At 44.4% G+C, this 27,632-nt stretch overlaps 1 protein-coding gene across 1 annotated transcript; it reads left to right on the top strand.

The window, feature by feature from the left end:
- The first annotated feature begins 1,300 nt into the window (after positions 1-1,300).
- sgpp1b (sphingosine-1-phosphate phosphatase 1b) lies at positions 1,301-27,020 on the top strand. The gene is made up of 3 exons (XM_041953234.1): positions 1,301-2,476; positions 12,268-12,357; positions 20,392-27,020. The coding sequence occupies exons 1-3, from the start codon at positions 1,592-1,594 to the stop codon at positions 20,941-20,943; spliced, it is 1,527 nt and encodes a 508-aa protein (XP_041809168.1). The 5' UTR covers positions 1,301-1,591; the 3' UTR covers positions 20,944-27,020.
- The last annotated feature ends 612 nt before the right edge of the window (positions 27,021-27,632 follow it).

Here is a 27,632-nt window from a genome sequence, read left to right on the forward strand (position 1 = left end):
AAAATATTTTGAAAAACGGCCATTAAACTTTTTTTCAGGTGATTGATTATCAAATAAAGTATGTAAGGTGACAATGTTCAAATGTGTTTTGATGCATCTTTCTGTCGTATTAACAGATGCAGTTACACATCTATCTATCTATCTATCTATCTATCTATCTATCTATCTATCTATCTATCTATCTATCTATCTATCTATCTGTTTTTGTTTGTTTTTATTCCTGATGTTGATTTAAGATGATGTGTAAATTGCGCCACAAAATCATTGGCTACAGACTAAGCGCGGTCACGTTACGTCGTGATGTCTTGCGCACGTCTGTTGTACGTGCGCGCCGGAACTACTGTTGCCTTTAAATGCTCCTGCGAAAGTCAAACTTTAGAGGCTCAAGTGTTAAATGCCCTCAATGCCCAGTTTATACCCAAAAACCACCTCCCAAACAAAGCCTATATTAGAAGCTATGGTCATAAAATGTTTTTAAAAGGCCCTTATAATTAATATGATTTACTGTCACCATTAAGAAGATTTTTCAGTTCAGTGTATATGCAGGGCTGCAGTCAAGAATTTAGAAATACTGAGGTAATGAGGCAAATTCTCCCCGATACACCCCACCTCCAAAGGTAACAGATGCTTTATATTATATCTGTACAGTTCTATTTTCTGTAAATTATATTTAACAGCATTAAAGTCTAAGTGTGCTGTTAAAGCAGTCCCCACACTGTCAAGAAAAAAAACCTGATTCAGATTTTATATGACTGGGTATTGATCCTCAATACCTGCGTCCTGAGTATTGAGTAGGCTCTCGAAAAGTGGCCAAATATAGAAACCTGGTACAAAAGCTTATTAACCAGTGCTTTTTCTTTGATGAGGCATTTCCTAATTCCAGTCAGGTGATATTTCTAACTTATTTAAAGCAACGGATGGAGAAGTTCGAAATAATTTGTTAAACAAATGACTGTCAAAATATTAAGATATTATTAGCCTACTATGGTCGTAGACTTTTTTTTCATTTATTCTTTGTTGGCCTAAAAGTTGTCATAACGTATTTAGTCTAAACTGGAAAGTTTGTAAAATAACCACTGTGTGTATGTTATTATTGTAGGGTGTAAACTCCCCCCACAGTTGCTAAAAACCTCTAAATTCCCAGAAAAACTAAATAAAATAATAATAAAATAAAAGATTGGGGTACCGAATGGACGAACAATGGCAAAATTTCCGACAGCACGTTAATGCAGCAGGAAAGGCGCGCGCTCCCTGGACTGCTCCGCGGATCTGTCAGTTGCAGGATACGAGTCAGGTAACGGGACAGTGAACGCATCCGGACGCTGCTGAACCCGTGTCGAACAACTACCGAGCCGGTCGGTTTATCCGTGACCGTCGTACTGCCAACGACATTTCATCTCTTTTCGAACAACACCGCCCGCCGTCATAACTTGTGGTAGTTTTAAACGGGTCCGGGTCGTGCTCTGCCATGATGCACGGGTCAGCTAGCTAACGTTAGCCGGAGAGCTAGCGTTCATCACCCGCTGTTCGGGGAAAGCGGACTCCGAGCTCCTTGTTTCAGCCGTGTGAGTGCGAGTAAACCGGATTAAACATGGAGAAAAGCAGCCGTTTTGTAGAATTGTTCCACTACCTGCAAGACCCCCTCCTTGTCGCCCGCTTTCAGCACATTTGTGGGGTACGGGGGACGTTTCCGAGAACCGTCTCCGCTGGTAGTACCGCCGCCAGCTGCAGCGAGGAAGCGGACCGGACTCACGCGCACAACAACGGGGCTTGCCACCATCGCATTGCCGCGAAAAATGAGAGTGAAAACTTTGCCATCATCGGATCTGGCGATAAAGTACAACCGACAGCCGTGGGTGTTCGGAAGAGGATCACCGAGTCTAACGTTATGAAAAACCACGAAGAGGAAAGTGAAAACCCTCCTCAGAACGGGACGGTGGTGTCCGCAGCGACCGCCGGCGGAGAAACGGTTGGTGTGGGCAGTAACGGTCGCAGCCTCGCGGGGTCCACCGCCGCGGATCAGGGCGAGCGTGGGGCAACCGAGCCAGAGGAGAGGGAGCATAAAAGGGTCTGTGAAGTCCCGGGTCTGCCTGGGAGCAGTACCCTGAAACCCCTTCGCAAAAACTCTCTAACGGGCGATGCCGGGCAGGAGTTCCTGATCGAGAACCGGTTCTTGTTCTACCTTTTCACGTTTGGAACCGAGCTGGGAAATGAGCTTTTCTATATCACCTTCTTCCCCTTCATCATGTGGAACGTGGACGCCTTTGTGAGCAGGAGGCTGATCATGGTGTGGGTCTGGGTCATGTACCTGGGTCAGTGCACCAAGGACGTGATCGGGTGGTCTCGGCCCGCCTCGCCACCTGTGGTGAAGGTGGAGATGTTCTACAACTCGGAGTACAGCATGCCGTCCACACATGCCATGTCGGGCACGGCCATCCCCTTCTCCCTGTTCTTCATGACCTACGGCCGCTGGGAGGTACAGTAAACCCGTCTCACTCGCTGTCAAAGCGGTTAAAAAAAGTCTGAAAAAAGCAGAAACTGGCAGGAGTTACTTCCTCCTGATTTCAAAGAAGGAAACTGAGAAAGTTCCCTTTGTGATATTTCACATCAGCCTGAATTTACTGATTCAGAACCAGCAGTTAGAGCTGAAAATCAGAAAACTGCATCTCTGAGATCTGCACAGACCTGCAGGAAATAAACATTATAACCTGAAGACTTTTGTCTGATATTTATCACTTAGGGATCACATGGCTCGTTACCTCTGATCTGCATCATAATGGACTTCCTTCAGGGGTCATTTTGAGAGAAAACTATTTGCCACAATCACAATATTTGGCAGCACTTTATTTTTAGAGTTCATAATTTCCTAATTTCCAAGGATGTTTCCTGGAATGAAGAATATAATTTGCTTAATCAATGGCTCCATTCAAGTTAATATGAATTAATTACGTTCAGTTTGTTCATGGAAACTTTATTCTCATATATGTTGCATTAGTGTCCCATTTTTGCATTTTCAGTTCACCACCTGCACACTTAAACACTGTATAAGGCTGTCACTCACTCGTGTTAGTTACCATCTATCTTATCATTTATTCTTCCATTTAATTAGAAATCAGAAAAGTCAGCGACGTCTTCAGATTTCTTTCTTTCTGTCTGACCAGCTGTCCAAAGCTCAAAGATGTTTCGTCTTTCAGTGATCTGAAACAGAGAGAAACAGCAACACGCGGCCAATAGTAGGCTGATGGTGAAGTAAGAGTGTGAGATTAGCTGCAGACAGATACAAGCATGGACACACTCACACACACACACACGACCAAACACACGACCAAACACGAACCTCTCCAGGATGACACCTGGCACAGGTAAGAACTTAAATGGTCAGTCGCTTTTTGCTGAGTAATCAGTTCAGCTCCAGACTGTCTAGTTTACGATAACAGTTAATAGGAGAAACTTCCAATACTTTTTTTAATTCTAGGGAATTACTGACCTCTGAAATAAATGTCCCCCCATGTTTAAAAGGGATGCGACCACAATATTGTCATCAATCTAATAATCAGTTTGTATTTGAGACGGTTGCATTGATAATTATATAAACAATGCAGTAAATATAAAGCATATCTATCAACAAGATGCTGAGAAGATGTGAGCCTGCAGCTCAGTGATGCTGCGTGCCCCCTCCCAATGTGAAGCACCTTGTTAGCACCTTCACTATGTGTTCAGGCTTCTGAGACTCTCGATGCTCTCCTCTCTCTCCTCCGTGATGATCAGGATTGTCACACACAGTCCCACTTTAACCAGCCAGTGAGTGCAGGTGAAGTATAGAGCAGCAGGGTGGGGCTGGTACCAGTATTCACATTTGAGTTAAACACATGCACAAATGCAGCAAAATATTGCAGTTTCTTGTTCGTAGTTTTCAGCATGGGAGATGATAGAAGAATGAATGACTGGATTTCCATTCATCTCTGCTGCCCACCACCCTCTGACAGCACAATATATCGACTTCATGCATATTTAAACAGCCTACATACAGTATAATGCCCCCTGAGATACCAACAATGAATTTAAATCAATACACACTCACAGCCTCATATAAATATAAATATACACCGATGAACCTGTGTGTGATACAATGCCTGCAGATAGATGATTTTTTTTCCCAGACTTGCAAGAAGGACTTTGTTTCTTAGTCCACGTTATGGCACCACTTGGCTTCGACTGCCGTGGTCAATGACACTATGACATTGGAGTACGTGGGGCCAAACCCCCCCCCCCCCCCCCCCCTGACAAAAGCAAATGTGCAAAGTGCCAACTCTTGATACAGGATCACTGAGACTCAGTCTGCTGGAGCTGTGTCATTAACAATTCATGTGCGATTGGCCCAGTAGATTCAGTAACAGAAGCGCGGGCGGCTGTACAGCTGTGTGAGCACGTTTGCTGACTCTTTACTGATTGTACTACAGTGAAATCAAGCTCAGTGTGGGCACAACAAGGTTTAAAGACTGCAGCTGCATGAAAAATGTGCTCAAATTCTGCAGATATTCTATATCAAATTCTGCAGATATTCTATAATCAGGTAACCAGTTAAGTCATACTTATGATAAAAATGGCAACGCTAAGTGTTCCAGACACTCAAATGTAAATATTTGCTGTTTCAGTCTTCTGCAATAATTAACTGAGTGTCTTTGAGTTTTGGACTTTTGGTCGGACAAAACAAGCAATTAAAATATGTCGATTTGCTGACATTTTGTAAACCAAAAGAAATTAGTAACTGTGAAAACAGGTGTCAGATTAATCAGTCCTGAAAGTATTTTGTCAGCCTCAGTTTGACCCAGCTGTACTTTGACCTCATTGCTAACTTGTTCCCATGGTAGCATGCATGCTAACACCTGTTGGATGTTAACATGGTGAGTTTTGGCTCGTAGCGTTCAGCAGATTTGCGTGTTAACAGCTCAACAAGTCATGAACCTGCACCTACAAATTCAAACAAATGTTCACATCTTCCTCCACTTTGGTCACTGAGTGTTTTAACATCGGCTCATGTTCCACCTCCTGTTTTCCAGCATTGTTAAAGTTCACTAAAACTAACCCAAGTGTCCCAAAGCGTTAGAATAACATGCCTGCTGGAATTTTGTTTTAACAAGCTTCTCTGTTGTTCTGTTCTTCACCTCGTACTCAGTCAGGAGGAACAACGCTCCATTGTGTTGAGTCTGTAAAAGCCAACAGAAAGGCTGTGTAGTCCACTTCCATTATCTTACTGTGCGTCCACGCAGGGAGCAACGTGATCAGGAAGTCCATTTGATTCTCATAGAAGTGAGCGATGAGGAAAACTGGAACAATATGTGGATACTTATCGCGCCCCTGAGCTGAGTGGACTTTTTATGGCTCTTTGTTTTAGAGCTGAAACAATAAGTCGTTTCATTTTAGTCTTTTTTTCTCGCGAAACATTTCTGCTCTCAGCACAAAAATATGAGTATTTGCCACTTTTTTCACGTCACTGTTACCCAGCAGGGTATGAAATGCTAACTCTAACCATGTTTTGAGCATGTTCAGCTTCACGCTGGTGAAATGACCCAAATGAAGTTCGTTCCCCCTCTGATTTAATAACTCCTCTGCAGCTGTTATCAGCAGCAGGCCAGTATTACTGAGGGAGGCTGCGCTGATTAGCACTTGTTAAACAGATACTCTCTTTGCTCCTGTAGCTTCTATCCTGTGTTTCAGTATAAATCCCATAATGCCCTGTCATATTCTCCAGAAGCTGCTTGATGTTCTACAGTTTAAAGAGAAACATGCGTGTGAATCACAGCAGGCAAAGGAGGGGGTGGGATTGCTGTACGACACTGCGCCTCCCTGTCTGTCTGCCAGAGCAGGAGATAAGAGCGCTAACCCCCTGACCCTCATGTGTGGGACTCCATGATAAGGCAGATTTAGTGTCTGCAGCTTTCTCCTGCCTCAACACATCTTTCTCTACTCGTCACCCTGAACTTTAAAATGCAGAACTAGTGTAAAACTCAGATGCTCTCACATGTATTCTGGTTAACTATGTCAGTTTAACTTTGGAGGTCTTAACTTCAGTGTGCTCATGCCTGCAGCGACCTGCTGTCTGTCTTCACCGCGCCGACATTGAACAGCGGAGGCTTATTTAACCGCAGTATTGTGGTATTGTGTCGTCTGAGCCCGGCATTACTGCGACTCCTGATTCATTGAGAGCTGTAGGCCGTCTCTGTCGTGCCCTGGTGTTATCAGCTCTGTGGAGAGCCTGTGGAAACACTGCCCCGCACTCGAACAGCGCTTCGTCTTAAAGCGGCACGTTATTCTCGCTGCTCACAGCAGTTTCCTGATTAAACACCCTGCTCCTGACAGTTTGAATGATAAATGAGGATCAGGATGTTTCGTGTAAACTTGCTGTTAGAAGGTAGTGGCTGGAAAACAGTTGAGTGAACAGCGTTGGTTTGCTGCTTTATTGAATTTTGCATGAAGATAGTGTTGGAAAGGATGATAGCACTCACTGCACAGATTTAAATGCTGCTCTACGCCAGAGTCACATGACTATGACTTGAATCACGAATGGTAAAGATGTCATACTCAGTTCAGATTCTTCAAAATGGATTGAGAGACTGAGAGATGTCAGGGCCTTCACACAGAAGGCCGGGTTCATCCTCCTCATCCCCTGCCGCTCGCCGTAGCCGCTCTGCGAGGCTTCCTGCTGAATGGCGGCCTCAGACGACTTGTCTGAGCAGAGCGGGAGTGTTCGGATTTGGATGGGCCTCAGTCAGACGGTCCTCCTCCCATCCCACCACCGCCCTCCTCCAGCTCACACAGTAACTAGAGCCAGATGTCTCTCTGTGGAAGACACAGGGGAGAGCGAAATGAGGGAGGGGACGAGGCAGCGAACAGAGAAAAGCAAGTGGGAGAGAGAAGGCAAACAAGAGGGAGGAAGTAAGAAAACATTAGAGAGATGAGAGGAGATTAGACGAGACTAGAGGGCGAGAGAGAGAGAAGAGGTTAGGGGCAAGGACAGAAGAGAGGATTAATGCAGAAAAGTGATGGGGAGGAAGGATAAAAGAGGAGAAAATAGACTAAAGGACCAAGAGGGGGGCTGGAGGGGGAGATAAGAGGAGAGGATGAGAAGGAAAGGAGTGATGAAGGTAGTCAAAGATGTAACTGGGAGATCAGGACGAGGTTGTGTCAGATTGTGTGATGTGAACTGTCGTGACGTCCACTGAGCCAGAACAGAACACTTTATGGTAAACAGGCTTTGTGTGAGACTTCCTCCCCTGAGCGGGGGCCAGTAGGTGGGAACAGTGCAACTTTTTCCTGCGAGCGTGGACAAGTTTCCCAACTCCAAACCCGAGTTTTACTCATTCAAATTACAGATGTGTTGCCTTGAAAAGAAGGGAAATAATGTTTAACTTTGAAGAGCTGCAGCAGATTTTTATGACAACGAGGGCCCGCAAACAGGAAACGGAGGCTCGTCCCATTAACATATCCTGCAACAACCGAGTGCAGTTCAAGCATAGCTTAGTATAAACTTAGTGTTGGAGTTATGCCAAGGTTGGTTATTGAATTAGCAGTAGCGGTAGCAGTACTGCTTGTGTCTTAGTTGTGTCTTTGGATGAATTGTCACTCTGCGACAGTGCAAATACAGATGCTACAAACTGGTCTGAGCAGTATTTGTACTCGTCTTTCTTTTGTTGGCTGCAAATGTGTGAATTTGCAGTTTGTAGTTACCAAATTAAACATATCGTGATAGCAGTGTTAAGTAATTAAGTAAGCACTGTGGGTTTTTTCTGCGGTGTTCGACTTCCAGCATAAGACACAGCACGCCCTGAGAGCGGCGTGGTTTGGGTGTGTGTGTGCACGTATGTATGTATTTGCAGTATATGTCACGTGAGGGAGCGCAGAGCAAACCCCGACACTGAGGCTAACAGCCAATAAGCAGTGTACAGGGAACCACAAGCCACAAAAAGAAAACACCATGCCCATAAAACTTTGCACGAGGCGGCCGCCGCAGCACCGCCGTGGTCGCGGGCGCGAGGCCAGAGCGAGCAGGCAGACATGGCTGTGGGACCTGGCGACCATGCGCACAGAGGACACTGTTTGACAACGTCTCCACAGTCCCCCTTCTCGTCTCTTCCCTCAGACTTGATGCAGGTTGTTCTGAGCGCAGTGGCTGCGCCTGACCCGGCTTCAAAGCTAATCCTCACACATAAAGACGCCTGTTTCCCAACCAAAACCTCCCTCTGCGCTGACCTCATTTTTCAACGGGTTCTCAGTCTATAATTGACACCTTAAAGTGCAGCGCGGTGGTCCAGAAGCACCTGCAGCAGCGTCTCAGAGGACTTTTCTGACCGTCCTGACAGTCACAGATTTGACGCAGCAGCCTGTGATCAGCTGTTGTGTTTTGTCCTTGAGGAAGATGTTTCTGACTGTGGATCCAAACGGCTAAAATGTAAATACTTAGTTACTGTGACGAATATGAGAAGTAACAGCTGTAACTCTCATGTGCCGACTGCAGCTGAGAGTTAGCTTAGCGAGCTGGAGGAAAGACTAAGAATCTACACCCACACTAGCTACTTTGAGCTAAATGCTAACATCACTGTGAGCATGTTTGAGCATGCTAACATGTTTCAGTGCTAACATGCTGATGTTTAGCAGGTCAAGGTCATTATCTTTGCTTCTTGGCATGTTAGCAACATGTTAGCATGTTTTGATTAGCACTGAACAAAACAGAACAATCTAAAGCTAATTTTAATCTCATCCTATTTCACTTCTAACAGCTCTCGTAGTTGATTCATCTGCTTTAAATTTATATTGTTTTATTTATTCCTTTACTGATTCAGCTTTGTATTATTTTTACTCTTGTTCCTTATCTAAGCTCGTTGTGTTGCTGTTGAGGATCTTTGCTCTCTGTGTTTTACTTTGCTATAGTAACTGTAGTATAGTTAGTTGGTTAGTGATGAACTTCATTTCCACAGTGTGGAATATTGTCTGACAGCATAACTAGACAACATAGCTTTATCTACAAAGATGCAGGTCTATAAAAAATGACAGTCTTGTTACGTGAGCCTTCTCAGAGCATGCATGGAAAAACTTGAACAACAGCATAAAAGATGAATGATCCCTTTTACGATAACTTTTTGAATTGGGCAGAAAGTCTGGATAAATTAAATGGCAGTAAAATATGTGAATGACGCACATGGATGCTTATTTACTTTTCCATGAAGCACAAGCTCTACAATCAGCACATGCCTTCGAATAAACGCAGAAACATTTCAGCTGTGGTTAGTTTGTCATCTTCACCCACAGCTACTTTGACAGATAAGCAGCCATTGTTTGGACTAAAGGTTATCTCTCTGTTCCAAACAAACATTTGTAGAATAAGAAGATTCTGGAGTTGAGCTGCCACCACTGGCAGTAAGCACAGAGCAGCTTTCTGTCTTTTTATCCATCAGGCTAAAGCAGGGTGGGACATGGCCCGGATTGTTGTGGCCGTCTTATGTTTTAATTCAGTCACCTTGAAACCCTGACTGCAGGAAGAAGTCAAACATGGGATATCACCTGAGTAAACATGTACAGATACACATTACAGGTTGACTCACGAAAAGGACAGCAGGGTTCATAAAGTGCAAACAGAGAGGTTTAAAGTGACTTTGTCTTTAATATGATGCCTGCAGTGCAGCTGAGACATCAGCTACTGCTTTCATACTCTTCACCTCTAGTTGCACCATAAATGTGTTTGTAAGACGGTGTCATGAGTCAGCTTCCTCACAGATACCCATGTGATGAAGTCTGCAGCTAACAGCTGTCAGAGGTGTCGCAGGCAGACTCACATGGCTCTGAAGTGAGGCGGCACCATGAAGCAGAGCCTTATCTCTTTAATTGAATCAGCATCCAGCACCATCGAACAGCTCTGCTGCATCATTCCTCCCTGAAGACTGGAGGCCTGTGAGCGGCGGCGATGCTCCGGGATCTGCCGTGTAATTCTGGTCTGTGAGAGGAAATCTGAGCTATCTGAACAACGGGAGCGACAATGGAGGGAACAAAAGGCTTTCAGCAAGTGTGCAACCCTCAGCAGCTTTCATCTGTCATCTCTTTCTTTCAGCTCAGCTGTCGCTCATTTTCGTTTTTCTCTTTCTTTCAGTCTGTCTGGACAGACCTGCACACTCAGCCCTGACCTGCTGCTCGCAGCCACCTTTTTAGAGCTCCAGCCATTATTTAATACATCAGTCAGTCAACTGACAGAAAATTAATATTATTAGACAATTATTTTGATAACTGTCTAACATTGACATGATTTTTTTAAATTGCAAATGCTAATTATGCCTTGTTTCCGCCCTCAGTTTCATGTCATAATAAACGGAATATATTTGGGTTTTCGACTGTTGGTCTGAAACCCGTCACAGTCTGCCCCGCTTTCACGCCAAATACACAAGTGTGACGTTGCACAGAGCAGCTGCACCTGCACAAGCCCGTCACGCCTGCATAGACGTGACGTGGAAGTCCTGGAAGTTCCAAAATCACTGTAGATAAAAGAGTTCATTTTTCACATCTCTGAATTCTCCCCGTGTCGTGACTCCACTCTTTAATCCGACAGGGACTTTAACTTTAATATTACGTTCTGATACGGTTGAAGTGGACCACAGCTGCAGCCGGAGCTCCGGTCACTGTGCAGAAGATCGACAATGAATGTATCAATGATCACATACTTTGATCGTCAGTGAATCGTTCAAGTCATTTTTGAAGCAAACGCTATCAAACAATTCCTGCTTTTCTTTGTCTTGTGTGATAATAAACTGAACAGGTTTCATTTTGGACTTTTGATCAGACAAAATGTGGAATTTAAAAATGCCTCCCTGAGACGTTTTACCGATAAACTGATGAGTCATGAGAACAAAGAGCAAACTGAGCTGTGATGAAGACCGTCATGAGCTGCAGCCTCAGTGTGGATCACAGGCTCTGGGATGTTGTTGAGTGAACTGATCGTCTTGGGTTTTGGTTCCTTTTGATGTTCTTTTCTTTGTTCATTTCGCTGACGTTGTGCAGACAGGCTGTCTCTGGATCTGATTTTTAAGCCGTCGGTGCGTTCACGTGACCCGAATCAGAACTTATTATAGTTTATGCTGATTAGGAAACGCATAATCTGAGTCACATTCAGACACTTTCAGCTGCAGCGTGGACGCAGCCTTTATTTCCTCCGTCTTCTCTTTGCTACAGGCCAAGAACATCTGATAAGGAAACAGCAGAATCACTGAAATATTTATGAGGTCCTGTGAGTCCAGCACACATCAGCAGATAATCATATCGCACCAAAGCTTGTTACAAACTGCACGTTGAGCCAAGAAGAACAATAAACATGCTGCTCTTTAATATATTCATTTTGAGGCAGAGACTTGTTATCAAATATACAATATACATTAGCAATGTGTTGCATAATGTGGAGCAGAGCGCCACACGGTGCAGATCAGAGACGAACCATAGTCTGACACATACAAAGCAGAGTCGACTTTCTGTGCATGTAAATGAAATCAGCTTCAATATTTTTAGACTGATTTTCACTCGATGCCTGCAGGTGCTTTTCTTTTACATTCAGTGTTACTCGCTGTGTGTGTCTTTGACATCTAACATGTGAGTTAAATAAATAGATGCCTTTCCTTCATCATAAATCATCTGCAAAGCCGCTCTGTGGCTGCAGGCTTTGGATGATTTCTGTCCGGTCCTCTGTCCCACTCTTATAAACGTGATATCTCCGGAGCGCCTTCAGGGAAATTCTTCAAATTTGGCACAAACGTCTACTTGGACTCAAGGATGAGCAGTGACCAAACAAAACACACTGCTGGCCCTGACTCAAGAATTCATACACTAATTATGACGAAAGGTCAAAGGTCAAGCTTCACTGTGACATCATGATGTTCTGCAGAAACTGCCGGGCGAACGTGTGTGAAGCATCCACGTTGTACAGTTTGTTAAAAACCTGCGTTGTTTCATCCACGTGTCACCGTCATTATCGAGTAAAACGAAATCTCAAACATGAATATTTATTAGCCTCTGTCTATTTTATATCATTGTAATTTAATTCAACAGCTATGATCAAACAAAAGCTATTTTAAAGCTCTGCCTCGGCACCAATAACTGTATGTTCATCCATATTATAAAACAGGATTATTTTTCCTCTGTCACTTCACGTGTTTTAATGCTGCACGAGTTTCATCTGGAAATGTCGGAGCTGAGGGAAGTTGTGTTGAACATTGTCTCTTTCCACCTCCACAGTACCCGTTCTCACTGGGCTTCAGCTTGGCTCTCTGCTGGTGTCTGGTGGTCTGTGTTAGCCGAATCTACATGGGAATGCACTCAGTCTTGGTAAGAACACACACACACACACACACACACACACACACACACACACAGATAGAAACACAGGTGGTGCCAGTGTTGCCACCTGCAGTGCCACTTTGGAGTCTTTCAGTCCATTTGAACATGATAGCTGACACGAGGGAAACAGTATCTGACCAGCAGTCGCCTCAGCTCCAGGACTGCACTGGCGTCAGGTTCTGGTGTCACCTGCGCAGATAAGATAAGATAAGATAAGATAAGGTCTTTAGCTGTTGAAGTACAACACACGGAACAACAAACATTAACAACACAAGTCAAAGTGTGCAGAAAGACACATTGGTAATGTTCTGTTCAACTAACATTAACAGAAAGTAGTTGTTAGGACGCTTGTCGCTTGACGTCACTTTATCGCTTCGTACGTCCGCGATGAGCTCAGACAAAACTTTCCTCCTGCAGCAGGTAGATGTGAAAATAGACTTCTGGTGTTGAACTCTGCACATACATGTGCATCTGCACAGTGAAGCTAAAACAAAAAGCATTTTTGATTAGAAAATGTCTTAAACTGTGAGTCTTTGTTGTGTTGTTTGTATGGTGTGAGTGAGAAACAGGAAACCTTCACACCCATTGATTTTAAGCAGGAGGGGGAGTCTGAAGCTAAGCCCCCGAACAATGGTTTTCCTGCTTCAGAAAACAAGAGAAAACAACCCGAGTTCACCGACATCTGCCAGTTTTCTGCGGCTCATTTACACCCAGCAGGGGTTGTTCTTATTGGACTGTGTCTGAGATGATGACCCTCTGAACATCACTCTTCCTGACATCACCTTTTAGTTTTGTTATCTTGAGTACATTTTCATTCCAGGCGCTTCAGCCTGAAGTGTTTGTAGCACCCTGTTAAATGTACGTAGACGATGAAGGAACCGATTCTAGTTGAAGTAAAACAAAATAAACTTTTTGCTTTTCTAGTATGCTGTTTTCTACAGCTCACAATGTCCAAGCTGACCAGTTTTTAGCATTTTGTACCTCTGTCTTCTCTCTCTTTTGAGCCTCTCCAGCTTCTACCTGTGTTACCTGTGTTACCTGCACCACACAGCCAATCTGGAATGTCATGTCTCCAGCGTGTTCAGACCTGTCTCTGTCTATGCTCGGTGAAGGTGTAGGTGGTTTATTCAGTAATCAGAGGCATCTCACCATTCTTACTGGAGAACTATTGAGGCACACTCATGCCTGCGAAAACTTGCTCCTGCACCTTTTGTGTTCAGCTCTCACGTCAGCAGGTTGTTTTGCCGACAGCGGAGCTTCGGTTCGATGAGATCACTGCGTCACATGCAGGTACAGTCAGGAAAGGCAGAATCTGACACCACAGGGTGGGTGTGTGTGCAGCATTACAGTAAGCCGGGGTTACAACCCACTCGCGGGTTGTGATGGGCTCTGAATGGTTTGCCAAGAGGTAGCTAATAACAGCAATCTCTGGAGAACATTTGAGCGCACTCACATGTAAAAATCTGTGATTTGGGCCTGTGTTTTGGTAAATTTCAGTAGTCAGAGAATCTTTTTCAATCCTCTTAAGTTAGATTTGATCGGCTAATTTTGTTGTGGACCATTATGAATTCTAAATGTTACGCAGTAGATTAAAAAAGAGTGTTCATACGAAAATATTGAATTGATAAAATACAAATCTTAATTGCAAAGTGATTCTACAGACTGCTTGCAGTTCCTGCTCGGACCCCCAGATGGCCGTGGACCTGAGTTAAAGACCCTGAGTTCAGTGTTTTGGCTCATAAATTATCTTTGGGACCTCAATCTTCTGACAAGTAGTTCAAACGGTGACCACAGACGGTCTTCTGTCCACACGCCAGTCACATTAACCCTCGTTTGGGGTCGTTTCATCCACTGGTAAATGATGTCATGGTGCGCTGTTGGGGTTGGGCTGTCTGTTTCCGTGGCAACAGTCATGGCTGTGTTAGAAGGATTGATGGATGGTGCGGGACCAGCAGACATTACAGAGCTCTGGCCGTCCTCCCAGACAAACTTTAGAAGGTAATTCCACATCAGACACTTTCTTTAAGGGCTTTTTGTGGCGGCCCGCAGGCGGTGTCGCGGCTTAGACCTCCACCTCAGGAACCACATCTGCCGGCTCCCACTGCTTTATATCTCAGCAGGACTTTCTGCTCCATCTGTGACCATCTCAGTAGAAAAAATAAAAAAAATATTCCTGTTTTCTCCTCATATAAACAAGGCCTGACCTAGAAAAAGTATTTAAGATGATGCATTCATTCACAGTTAATTAGATTTACAATTCACAGTGAGTAAATTACAGGACGCGGGCCTGAGTCATCCTGGTGAACTGAGCAACAGCTTGAGACACGCCTGATTTATCCTGGCCTCGAACCAGCTTCAAGTGAATCCCAGCACTAACAATACCACAGCTGTCAGCCATTCCAAACCCCCCCTTCATTTAATGAGAAATAATAATGCCTGAGAGGGAGTTTATTACTCTACTTACTTTCACTGAAATGCTGCTGACTTGGTCTCCAGCTCAGTGTCATCCAAGGTTAGTAGGTAGTGTTAGCCGCTAGCGTTAGCATTACTCACCTGGGTTGACTAACTCAGCTGTCACCACACGCAGCCTTTTTTAACTAGTAGCTTGCTTGATGGTGCTTTTGATACCGCTGCATGTTTCATACACCACAAATGTAATGTGTAAAGATTTGAGGCAGCAGTGAACATCGTACAACAGGAGGCCCACATATTTCAAGCTCCATGGCTCCAGTTCCTCCCAGTTCCTCCAGAGCCACAGAACATATTACACAAACTGTCACGAATGTCACTCATAGAAAATTGACTTTTGCATGTAAAAATCTTGGTTTGCACCTTAAGTTTTAGAAGAACTAACACATTTTGAAATGGAATGTACAGAGTGTCTACCATGTGTTTTTAACTGTGGCCACAGTTCAGCTGCTCAGTCTGCAGGATGCAGCGCCGTCCAACCACTAAAGATATCACACACTTCAGTGCATTGTTTGTGTTCAGCAAGGAACCATTTAACCACCTGTTTCCTTCATACAAAGTACTTTTACTATTTCTTCCTGTTGCAGTTTGTACTCCACATGTCCCTCTCTTCCTCCTCTCACTCAGCCCTTTCCTCCTCCTCCTCCTCCTCCTCCTCCTCCTCCTGTTCCCACGTCACCCGCTGCTGGTTCTGTCAGGCGGTCTGGATAAAATCATCTGTTTGTTTCTGGGAAATTCCTGCTGCTCTTCCTCATGGTCATTTTCCCTCACACTCGATATCACGAAGATAAATAATGGCTGTAACCATAGCAACCTTCACATTTCATCCCGGGCCTGTGTTTTTGATTCACTTTCCACCAGTAACCAGTGACCTCGGTTCATCGGTAAGATCTTCCTTAAACTCTGCTCCTCCCTGAAATGTCCCCTCCATTCGGCTTAAAGAAACCTTATTTTTCCACACATCGTCTCATATCATCTGTATCTGCTTCTTTCAACGCTTCAGTGAAGTTATGTCATGCTGGAAATATTCAAACCAAAGACGCTATTTATTATTGCAGCATCATTACGTCAACTGGGAAACATCTAGATGTCCTGTCATGGTTGGATTCAACACTGTTCGGCCGTTTGTTTCTCTATTAACAAGCTTTTAGTAGCATCACTGCAGGTATTATCCAGACATGCTGTGATGTCTGTTGCTGTTTTCAGAGTGGGTGTGTCCACAGGTCTTCAGCACATGTCTGTGTATGTGTATGTAGACATGCTGAGACTTAGCAAGGTCAAAAATGTTTTGAAAATACCTTTTGCTATTCCTGGTCTCAACTTGCATTGTTTTGGAACTGCTATTCCCATAATGCTTTGAGTGATGTAAACAGGAAGTGTCACGTTGCCATGGATTCAGCGAGTTACACTGTGGGCTACAACGTGAGCCCCGTTATTTTTAGCCTGCATTTTTTTTCATATTTTGGCATTGGCACATTAAAGTATGCTAAATTAACTGTTAGCAGTTCCTGTTTGCATTGTGTCCATGGATGTACAGACAACCAGTGTTGGGCAAGCTACATGGAAAGTGTAGTGAGCTAAAGCTACCAGGTAGCACACATTGAATGAAGCTTCACTGCACGAAAGCTACCCCCAGAGAAACGTAGCAAGCTAAGCTACAGCAGCATAGCAAAAGTAGTTTACTACATCAGAGCTATTTTTTTGTTTATTTTTTGCATGCTATCTCAGTGATCAGTAATAAAGCTGTCAAACAAACGCTTGCTACTCGTAGCGTTGTAGCATTCGGGTCGAGACCTCAGAACTGAAGTTATAAGAGCTGGATCAGTCTGAGCGTCAACATGCTCAGAGCTCATTTTCACCTGATGGCAGTCAGTCTGATCTGAGGGCTGAAAGGCCGTGTGGTGGACTGTTGTGTTTCAGGGAGTAGGGCTTGAACACATGGTGAGCCATTAGCGCTGCGCTCTGCCAGGCCTGCCGGCCGCTTAATGTGTTCTGGAAATCATCACGCCCAATGAAACTACTTCCTCCTCCTTTGTTCTGCAGGAAGAGCTCGGAGACAAAAAGCTGCTCTGCTACCGATGATGTTGTTGACATCTGTTGACCTTTTAGCAGACTGCTCACTGAGCACTTTCTATCACGTTTTTGCTGTTCTTCCTTCGTTTAATGGCTTAATTTATGTTAGTTGTAAAGAAGTAGATTTTAACCCTTAGTTCTTCTGTTTGTTCTGTTATGAGGCTGGATCAAAGGTTTTTGTCTGAAGCAAATTTTAGTCATATGTTTATTCCACAAAGACATCCAATGTACAGACTGTACAGATGTTAGCTGTTAGCTAGTTAGCAACGTATCGTGCCTCTCGAAGTGTCTTTGTGTTCAGTTCAGCCTTTTTCTGATGGCAAAAACTCACAAAAGTCTTGTGTTATGAGGTAAATTCATAAAACCCTTAGATAAGCCGAAGATTTTCATGCATTTTGAAGTGAAATGGATGCATCTTCTCGACAAAACAAGCAACGTAGAGACATTTTTCCTGATTTTCTGAGATATTATAGGCCCAACGATGAAGAAAATCAAGAAAATAGTTGATTAAACACAGTTGATCTGACTTGACTTCATGTTTTAATATAATGTTTAAATATTCACTTGGACTGAAAGATAAAATGATGAAGTGATGATGTTTTACATCCAGAAGGTTTATATCCTGTGCTGTCAGCTTTAGGGCATTCAATCGTTCGCAACTGGACCTCGTCAGTTTGTCTTAGAAGACGTTTTGCCTCTCATCCGAGCAGGCTTCATCAGTTCGTACGCAACCAGACTAGATAGGACAGCTCTAGTCCAATGCAATGATGTTAGGTTCAAGTATTTATCCCCTGAGTGAGACCAACCCACAAAAACAAGAAATACTTGAACCTAACATCATTGCATTGGACTAGAGCTGTCCTATCTAGTCTGGTTGCGTACGAACTGATGAAGCCTGCTCGGATGAGAGGCGAAACGTCTTCTAAGACAAACTGACGAGGTCCAGTTGCGAACGATTGAATGCCCTAAAGCTTACAATGACCTGGATGAATGAGAATATTCACAGGCTGTGCTGTCAGGTTGAAGGTCCATGTTTTACAGTTTATAGCATCTTTGCAGCAGCGTCCATATGTGAAGCATCGTAGTCACCACGAGCTGATTGATTCTGCTGATATTGATCTTCAGGTGATTGTTGTTGTTCCATGGGATGCAGCTCTCCTTCAGTCCCCTGGACTCCTCTGGACAAACAGTCTCTAAGTGAAGACAGCGTGTTTCTCTCTGGAATCATACACATCAATACAGTGACAACTTCCATTCCGCCAAAAAATACACTTAACACCTTTCATAGTCTTCACTGCATATTTGATGTGGGTCTGGACAGACATGGATGTAAATGCAACCTGACTGGTTGGTGGAAGCAAACAGCCGCCAGGCGGTGTTTCCAGTCTGGTCGGGCAGCTCGTTGTTTCAGAGCTCGTTCTAGTTGTGTCAGTGGAGGAGAAAATTACAGACAGCCGAAAGCTTCCACAGAGTGTGTCATTAAGAGAGAGAGAGGGGGGGCTGATAACTGTTTGCAGCAGTGAGGTGATAAATCACAGTAACCCTCTGAGAGCTTTCCTGGTTATCCAGCTGCTGAGCCACCTTTGAATGGGCGGACAGTAAAATGTGTCCAGGTACGTCAGTCAGACTGCTGGGACGCGACTGCTTCGCCAGCGTGTGAAGCAAACTCTGCCTCTCACGGCAGTTCAGCACGGTTAATAAGTGACTGTGAGATCACCACAATGCACATTTAAGCAGCCAAACAGACACTTAAACTGTGACAGAACCTCGGTTTCCTTCCAGTGAGGCCTCCCAGTGGGCTGAAATGGTCCAACGCTTGGCTGAGAGGTGGAGACTGGTGTGAATTCACTGTAACCCTCATTGATTTCTCATCCAGGGAAATTAAATACTGTACTCACCCAAATCAGCCTGAAGAGGGACTATTAATAACTGAATACACTCTGCACCCACTGTACACACACACACACACACACATAATGACACCCTGCAGCACACATACACACTGAAGACTCAGAAGTCATGATCCCTCTTCAGATGTCTTTGGTTTGTCCAACAGTTCCAGAGATGTTCAGTTTACTGTGATTTATACCATGGTCTGGGTGAATACTCGATTCTGATTGGCTGCAGGGTGTCCGTTAAAAAGTGTTATAGGACACCTATAAAAGAAGTTCCGGTCAAATAGCCTGATTGTTCTAAATTATTGTGTTGGCTCAAACGCTAGTTGGTAACCGTGGCAACAGAAACTCAGAACATACGTTAACATACGTTATTTCACAGTTTATTTATCACAGCGGCAAGACAGTAGACAAAACATGAGTGATTTTATAGTTTCATTTAACCTATTTAGGAAACTATCTTTGGACTTTGATTCTTTGAAACAAATTTTGGCATCATCCTCTGGACAAACACGAGCGGTAAGAGGTGCACTTGTCCTCTGAAATGATGCTTTGTAACGTAACATAACGTTAAGCAATCATCTCACTTCCCTCCACTGATCAGGCCTAATATAAGAGCTGTGGCCAACTGAGCTGCAGGTTCTGTGGCCAGAGCTGGTTACCTTGGCAACGCGTCACAACGAGAGATATTAAATAGTCCGCTCAGCCACTTCTTGTGAAAAACTTAGGATTTTAACGGTAAAAAAACAACATTAAGGTATTCATAATTGATTTAACATTTATTTTTTTCGTAAGTGACCATGGTATAAGCGGGATAATGCCCTTCGAGGTGTCCATTATCAGAAATGAATGGACTTCAGTTCACGCCTCCGCGTCGTCCATTCATTTCTGATAATGGACACCTCGTCGGGCATTATCCCTTACATAAAACACAGAGAAGAAGCTTGAACTTCAGGAAAAATGATTTGGTTTCTGCAGAAGTCCCTGCTGTGGCAGCAACTTGAGAAAATGTCACCAGATTTTGTATTTAGGTATTTTACAATTTTTAAACCATATTATTTGAAATAATGAATTGTAAGGAATTGGTGTGACATTTTGATAAATGATGAATATAATTTTGATAATTGTTGGAAATGTGTAAAAGCATTACATTTATTTCAGGTTGTCTCTAAAAGTAGTTAAAATGCTGACCAGATGCAGGAAGTGTTGTCTGAATCATCAGTTCAGGAACAGTTTTGAAAGGCTCAGCAGGTGAATTTGGGCACAAACGTGACGTCGAGGTTGAATCCGCGCTCACAGTAAACGCTGACTGTCAGCTCGCTGCTCGGGTCAACGGCTAAACGACTGTGATGACCTTTGTGTCCAGAGTTCACTGCCATGTGGAGCTCGCTGATTTCCTGTTTCCTGTCAACACACAACTTCCTGTGTACATCAGCAGAAAATGTCGCAGTAAATATCTCCATAACAGAAGTTATCTGATAAAGATGGCGTCCAGGCCTGACAGGTTAACAGGCCAAGAAGATCTTTTTGGATTTTAAATCAGTGAATTGTGTTTCTGTTTCTCTGTTTGTGTTTTTTCCTCCAGGACGTCATTGCTGGCGTCCTGTACAGCGTCCTGATCCTGCTCTTCTTCCTGCCGGCGTTGGACCTGATCGACGGCTTCAACCTGACCTGCCGTTACGCCCCGCTCATCATCGTCTCCTTCCACCTGGGCCTGGGCCTCTTCTCCTTCAACCTGGACACCTGGAGCACCTCGCGGGGCGACACCGCTCAGATCCTGGGCACGGGCGCCGGCGTGGCCCTGGCCTCTCACGTCAACCACCTCCTGGGTCTGATGCCCGACCCGACGCCGGAGCAGCTCCCCTTCGCCGTGCCCGCCCTCAGCGCCGGCCTGGTGGGCGTGGCCGCAGTGCGGTTCTTCCTGGGCACGCTGGTGCTGATAGCCACGCGGGCGCTGATGAAGGCCGTCACCATCCCGCTGGTGTGCTGGGCGTTCGGCGTGCCCGGCGCCGATGTGAGGAAGGCCAGGCAGCACATGGAGGTAGAGCTGCCCTACCGCTACATCGTTTACGGGACGGTGGGCTTCAGCGTGCTCTTCCTGGTCCCGCTGCTCTTTAGCTACATGCAGCTCTCCTGATTGGATGATAGTTCACTGCCAGGCCAACACTGACCTTCAGGTAACACCTAATGCTGTAATCAGATCAGATCCCCCATCCAGAACCTTTCCTGAGTTCCCTGGTTTGGGATCACGGTGAATTAAAGCCTAAAAACTGATCTGGATGCTGACACAGTTCCTGCCATCGTCGGCTCAGGTTGGGTTCAGGAGGATTCGTCCTCTCTGTCCTGAAGGCCGGAAATCTGCTGAATTTGGCCTCGACTGTTCCGAGTTCTGCCTGTGGCAAGCGATATCTCTCAGTTCTGTTTGTTAAATTTCTGTCAAATCAAATCAGATGGCTCCTCCTGATCCGAGGACAGACGGGGCCGAACATCCTCCTCTTCCTCCTCCACCGGCTTGATTCATGTCAGAGCGCAACAAGCTTTTCAGCAGTGGCCTCTGAAAGACGACAAACCACTGATGACTGCTACTGATGAATTCCCTGTGTCTTAATATTTACATTTTTATTAACGCTATAATTATTACAAGAGTTCAGACAAAGAACCACACAAGTCCGCTTTTAGAAGAGGGAAACTCTTCCAGCGTCTAAAGGCTCTAAATGTTTCGTGCACCTGAAGGACTTTCTGTCCAAACCTGAAGCTGTTGATTTACAATGATATCAAACAGGGAAAGAGCAAATTCTCACATTGAGAGAGTGTTTGAGTGGAAGATGGTGATTAATCAATGATCAAATACAGTTTTCATTGATTAATCTTTGTGTGGTTCTTTGTCAGGAAGCTTCTTTCTGACCTCTCAAAGCAATAAGATCCTTCTGATTTTCAGTTTTTTTTAATGGTGGAAGGTTTCCTTTCACCTTTGACCCCCTGTGGAGTGGACACACCTGTGTTGTTGAACCTTGTCTGACTGAAACAGGCCTGTTCCTGAAGGGCTCTTCTTGCTCCGTCTGCTCTGTTTACTCTTTCTGTCTTTATTCAGACCAATGATCGTCGGCTCTCTGCTGAGATCGATTGCTTTTCCTGTGAAGAAGCATCGGCGGCACATACTGTACGATAGAGGAGGAAGGATGGAAGCGGCACTTTTCGGGAAACGGACAGAGAGGTTTTTTAATAGTTTTCAGATGACGGGAATTTTAAACACTGCAAACCGACTTCCTGTTAGAGATGCTCTCGACGGCACGCAACCACTTCCTGCGCAGAGGAGAGTTTCATAGTGGGAGGAGACAGGAGGAGATAAGGCTGCTCTCAGGAGGGAGGACGCGTGGAGCGCCGACGGTCGAGAGGCCGGGGGGAGGTCAGGGGTGAGGGGAGGACGCAGCTCAGGAGGATCAGATCTGAACAGAGTCACAGGGACCAGATGTGTAAATGATGCATCCATACAGAAACACTGTGTCCACCTGACAGAGTCTTCAGACCAGCAGGTCTAACAGTCTTCAGACCAGCAGGTAAACGTTTCAGACCAGCAGGTAAACGTTTCAGAGCAGGGTCAAGGTGACTAAAACGAGAGACCGACTCAAACATTGTTGGTTCAGGTGAGACTTTGTCGACGCTGTTACGATCACACGTGATAAATTAATGATATGTGCGTTAAACATCCACAGCTGCTGTGGCCTCACCTCTGTTAGCTGGCCTCACCTCTGTTAGCTGCTGTAGCCTCACCTCTGCTAGCTGGCCTCACCTCTGTTAGCTGTTAGCTGCTGTGGCCTCACCTCTGTTAGCTGTTAGCTGCTGTAGCCTCACCTCTGTTAGCTGCTGTAGCCTCACCTCTGCTAGCTAGCCTCACCTCTGTTAGCTGTTAGCTGCTGTGGCCTCACCTCTGTTAGCTGCTGTAGCCTCACCTCTGTTAGCTGCTGTGGCCTCACCTCTGTTAGCTGCTGTAGCCTCACCTGTTAGCTGCTGTGGCCTCACCCCTGTTAGCTGCTGTAGCCTCACCTGTTAGCTGCTGTGGCCTCACCTCTGTTAGCTGCTGTGGCCTCACCTCTGTTAGCTGCTGTAGCCTCACCTCTGTTAGCTGCTCTGGTCCGTCAAAGACGGGCCCGGGTATCTGAAAACATGTGATTAACGGCGTGTTTACAGCCATCACACAAAGCTGCAGGGTGGCCTGTATACATCTCAGAAAAAAGAACATGTAATGTTTTATTTATGCATCTGTACCCAGAGGTTTTAAATATTGTAAGAAGAAATGGAACAACAGTGGATCTGCTGCTAATTTTAAACCAGTTTTCACTGATTTTCTGCTGATAAATCTGATTTAGTTGATCCAAGGCAGTAATGTTCAGAAGAAGAGTTTGCTTTGATAATTTTGTGTTCTGAAATACAGAAATTTAGAAATTAAATACATTTTATTTAAATCAGACGTGATGCTCCATCACAGAACAAACCTTTGTGTAATTTGTAAAGTTTAATGAGCAGAGAAACAGAATCTGTGGTGAGAACGCTGAACTGTTCAGCCTCAGCAAACAGCCTGACTCAGACTGAAGCAGCAGCTGGAGAGAAAAACCCGAGTCCAGCTTTCTGTCCCCCTGTCGTCCTCCCACTGCCGCTGAATAAACCCCCGAACCTTCAGCGTAGACTCCCTGATGGACGCCTGAAGGCCCGGACCGATGTGACGAGGAGTTTCCTCTTCCTCTGTGCCTGCTTTATGTGTTATGAAGGAGGGATCCAGGTCCTGTCCGGTTCCGTTCTGCGTGTGGTTCCTAACATGTCGAGCTCGAACAGGACGTCCGGTTTGGGCTCAGGGACCATGTGACTGTGCTCATTGTGTTGTGTGTTACAGAGAAGCAGCTGACTGATTCTGGATGCTTGAGTCTTTCCTCCGCTGCTTCTGAACTGAAACACAAGACGGTGGTACACCAGGTGTTAGACAGGTGTAGCTGAAGGTCACTGAGCAGCTCTAAAGGGCACCTGCACCAGAATATTATAGAGAAACATGAGAGCCTCAAACGTTTCTCTGAGTCTCCTCGAGGCAATAATGACTGAACATCTGGACTGAAGCCTGATGTTCATTCACACATTCCTCTTCCTGTTCATCCACTGCAGCGGTCGTGGGTGAAGTGCCTTGCTCGAGGGCACTTTTCAGAGGGCGGCCGGCGGAGCGTCGGGTGCTGCTGCCCTCTGCTGGTGACCTTTCACCTCCGAACGAAGACCAACAAAGTCCAGAGAAAAACAAACGTTTGTGGCGTCTTAACTCTGCTCAGCGAGGGCAGCAGGACGCCACAGCTCGCCTGCTGTGTGGCGATGTAAACGGTACTGTCCTAATATGAATGCACTGTTCCCAGAATGCACTGCTTCCCCCTGAGCCGGGCAGAACAGGTGAGGCTGGTCCTAAATGCGGGTAAAATCTCATTTTATTTTCACGAAAAAGTTCCAACCGATGTAGGTTTTTACTGGATTTAGTTTTTCATATCGAAATTACGGCTCCAGCTAACGATTATTCTTTAGGTTATTTTCTCAATTAATGGATCTGTTTGATTCATGGATTTAAGTGATTTGTAGAGAGAAGAAGAGCAGCAAATCCTCACATACGAGAAGCTTAAACCAGCAAATATTTGTTGTTTTTCTGTCATGAATGACTGAAACGAGGCTTCGAGGTCTCAGTCGTCAGTGGAGGACAGTAATTGACAGCTGGAAGGTTTTATCATCAAAGCATGTGATCATCTTAATAAACGATGATTTTTTATGCTTTTTGCTCATAATAATTAAATATTTCTACTGAAGTAACAAATGAACGCAGGACTTTTACTTGTAATGGAGTATTTGTACGATTGATTTTCTACTGATTGATTATTGCTGCAGTTTGAACTGATCTGGACCGCAGACTGTTTAAACAGTCAAACCTCCTCACGTTTATCAAATGAACGGGGTGGAGCAGCTTCACCTGAGCACTCATCAGGCTCTGATTGGTCAGTTTCAGTGAGGATGAGGAGTTTCTGCCCGGCTCGTTTCACTTCCTGTGGCCTCGCCTCGCGCACTAGCATCTTTCTGTTTGTTGTAGCGTTTTTGTCCTGATGTGGTTTCCTCTCTGTGCCAGTGAAACAGGAAGTCAGTCTCTGTTGACTTCCTGTTAATCCTGTTTTGGGATTAGTTTTGTAGTCTCACGTGTCTCTACTGCTCCAGTGTACTTGTACTTTGATGAAATACTTTTCTATCTGAATGGAGCAGCTTGAAAACCAAGCAGGGTCATTTCCAGGTCCTGGAATGTTTCGGTTTAAAAATCTGCAGTTTCAGCGTCTGCAGGTTTTCTTGGAGTCACGACACCAAAACCGTCTCACGTCCTGAGATACACGACGAGTGACCCCCGACACCGAGCAGCTCTCAGTGTGTCGGCTGTGGTATTCACATCCCGGCAGGAGGAAGTTTCCTCTGCAGCCACCGAGGAAATGAGATGAGGAGCGAGATTAAACCCAACTTCCTGATGCTGATGATAACAAATGTGCTTCCATTGTGAGGCTGCAGAAGACCCCCCCCCCCATATTCAATGCACCACCAGCCTGTTAGTGTGTGTGTGTGTGTGTGTGTGTGTTGGATTAGTAGAACTGAAGCAGAGCCGGTTCAGGACTTCAGGTGGATCTGAGTCTGTTTGTGTACTTTATTTTGGGGGAAGGTCACAAAATATAATTTAATACAATAAACCGAAGAAAGTAAATTTGACAAATAACTCAATGATTCAAAAACAAATAAATAATGTAGAATTACAAAATGTTTGGTAATCCTGCATTTTAATTAAAGAAATGTTGTTATTAAGTAGAATCTCCACATTTTTTAAAAATTCAAAATTGTATCTCAGAATCTAAAATGTTGTTAATTTGGTAGAATGAGCACATTTGTTAAAATCCAGTTTGTTCTTGGCCAATTTTATTTTAATTTGGTAGAATCCTAAAATGTGCTATAATCCTGCGAACACACTCCTGAACTATGTTGTTATCTGTCATTCATGTGTTTGTGTGATGAGTCCAGATGTGCTGACGCTGATCAGAAAACAGCAGATGTCATTGATTGATCTCCAAACGTTGTTTTTATCCCTAATTTGTCATTTTAAAGCCAAACGTCTCGACTCACTGAAGAATCGGAGAGTTTGTCTGAAGGCTGAGGGCCAGCTCTGCTGTCAGCAACATTTCTGTTTCATGTGTTTTCTTTCTTCTTGAAATTCTGGATCTTTTTTCTATAAAAGACTTTTCTATAAAAACGATTTTTGACCAAATCTGAAGTGGTTGAGCGGTGTAGCTTGTAGCTCAGTTAGCTGATTCTTTTCCCTTTAGTGCCTTTATCGTTCAGGAAGATGAAGATTTTATCCTTCGTGTTTGTATTTGTCCGTCTGTCCTGTTGCCTTTTGCACTTTGTAGCTGCATCGATGTTTCCCTGCAGGGAGGGAAAAAGGAAAAATGTCCTGGTTGATGATTGAGTTTAGTTTCCCGCACTGTTGCTTCTTTATTACTGCCGTCAGCGAGTGAGCAAGACCTCATCAATGTATGTCAGCGTTCACTGAATTCAACGTGATTTCACTTTAACCTTCGGTCATATTTGCATGAAAAAATGTGGAAATGAGTCACTGAGTTTTTTCTGTTTGTCCAAAACCAAATAAATCTGACTCGGGTTTCATTCCAAACCTGATCCAGTTCAGGTAAATGAGTTCTCAGCTGACGAGTCATTTAAAACACAGAGCTTCATGTTTTTCATCACTATCACTAATCTTTCTGTCATATTATCATCTTTTCATTTCCAGTCTGAAACCAGTTTGACTCCTGATCTGACAGATGTGAACGTGACGCAGTTTCACACTATTTTTAATCTGCAGATTTTATTGTTGGATTTGATCTTTGATTCAAAATGAGGATCAATTTCTGTCTGATTGTTTGTGTGAAATTAACTGAAATAAAAATGATGAAATAAAATAAAATACTGCCTGCTGCTGTTTGAACAGGTGACGTGGTGAACGCTCCGCGATGTGTTCGCGGTCATGGAGCGACAGTCAGCGTCAGCAGCTGTGCGCCACAAACCACCAAATAATGAAGTCGATGAGGTAAACGCAGAATGAATAGAATTAAACTGAGCTGCATTAATGCACAGAAATGTTTGCCAGACCTTCTAATGCTTCTGGGTGGAGCCCCCAGCTGTGGATTCAACAGTTCCAGTTGGAGATGAAACATGACTTCCTCCACCCAGCGCCTGTGAGCTGGTGGAGTGACTGTGAGCTGTTATTGGTGTCTCCTGTGGGGTCAGTGGATTGGGATCAATGACTGTTTTACACATAAATTAAAAAGCATTCAATGCACCGTCCAAAACGGGGTCAGTCTGGGACATGAATCAACTCATCGCACTCTTTTGACTTTTTTACTCTGTACATCGTAACAAATTACTGTAAAAATAATCGAGATGAAGTTTGATATTCGACATTTTTTTCAATCTCTTCCATGTCATGTGACTTATTGACTCCAAACCAACGCAGGACTGTTGCCCTGGACAACAAAGACTCAGCCCATCATGCAGTGTCATGTTCGTCTGTTGGTTGTTGAGAATTTTGAATTCTCAACAACCGTTCGTTGCTGCAGATACGAAGACACAAACACTGATTTAGCCTGTGCATTTTTATTATTATAGTTTTTTTTCAACAGATTTAAAATTGGTACCAATATGTTTTTTGTCTGGAGTTACATGTTGATCATCCAAAGAAAAGACTTGAATAAAAAAAAAACAGCATTTCTTTCAGCCACATTT

This window comes from Chelmon rostratus, chromosome 15 (genome assembly GCF_017976325.1).
Source record: "Chelmon rostratus isolate fCheRos1 chromosome 15, fCheRos1.pri, whole genome shotgun sequence".
Lineage (NCBI taxonomy): Eukaryota > Metazoa > Chordata > Actinopteri > Chaetodontiformes > Chaetodontidae > Chelmon > Chelmon rostratus.

What these genes read in the sequence shown, in the direction of transcription:
- sgpp1b (XM_041953234.1), top strand. Translation starts at nt 1,592, where the DNA reads ATGGAGAAAAGCAGCCGTTTTGTAGAATTGTTCCACTACCTGCAAGAC. An exon ending in TGACCTACGGCCGCTGGGAG is followed by an intron (nt 2,477 to 12,267) that starts GTACAGTAAACC and finishes CCACCTCCACAG; the next exon opens with TACCCGTTCTCACTGGGCTT. An exon ending in TGGGAATGCACTCAGTCTTG is followed by an intron (nt 12,358 to 20,391) that starts GTAAGAACACAC and finishes TTTTTCCTCCAG; the next exon opens with GACGTCATTGCTGGCGTCCT.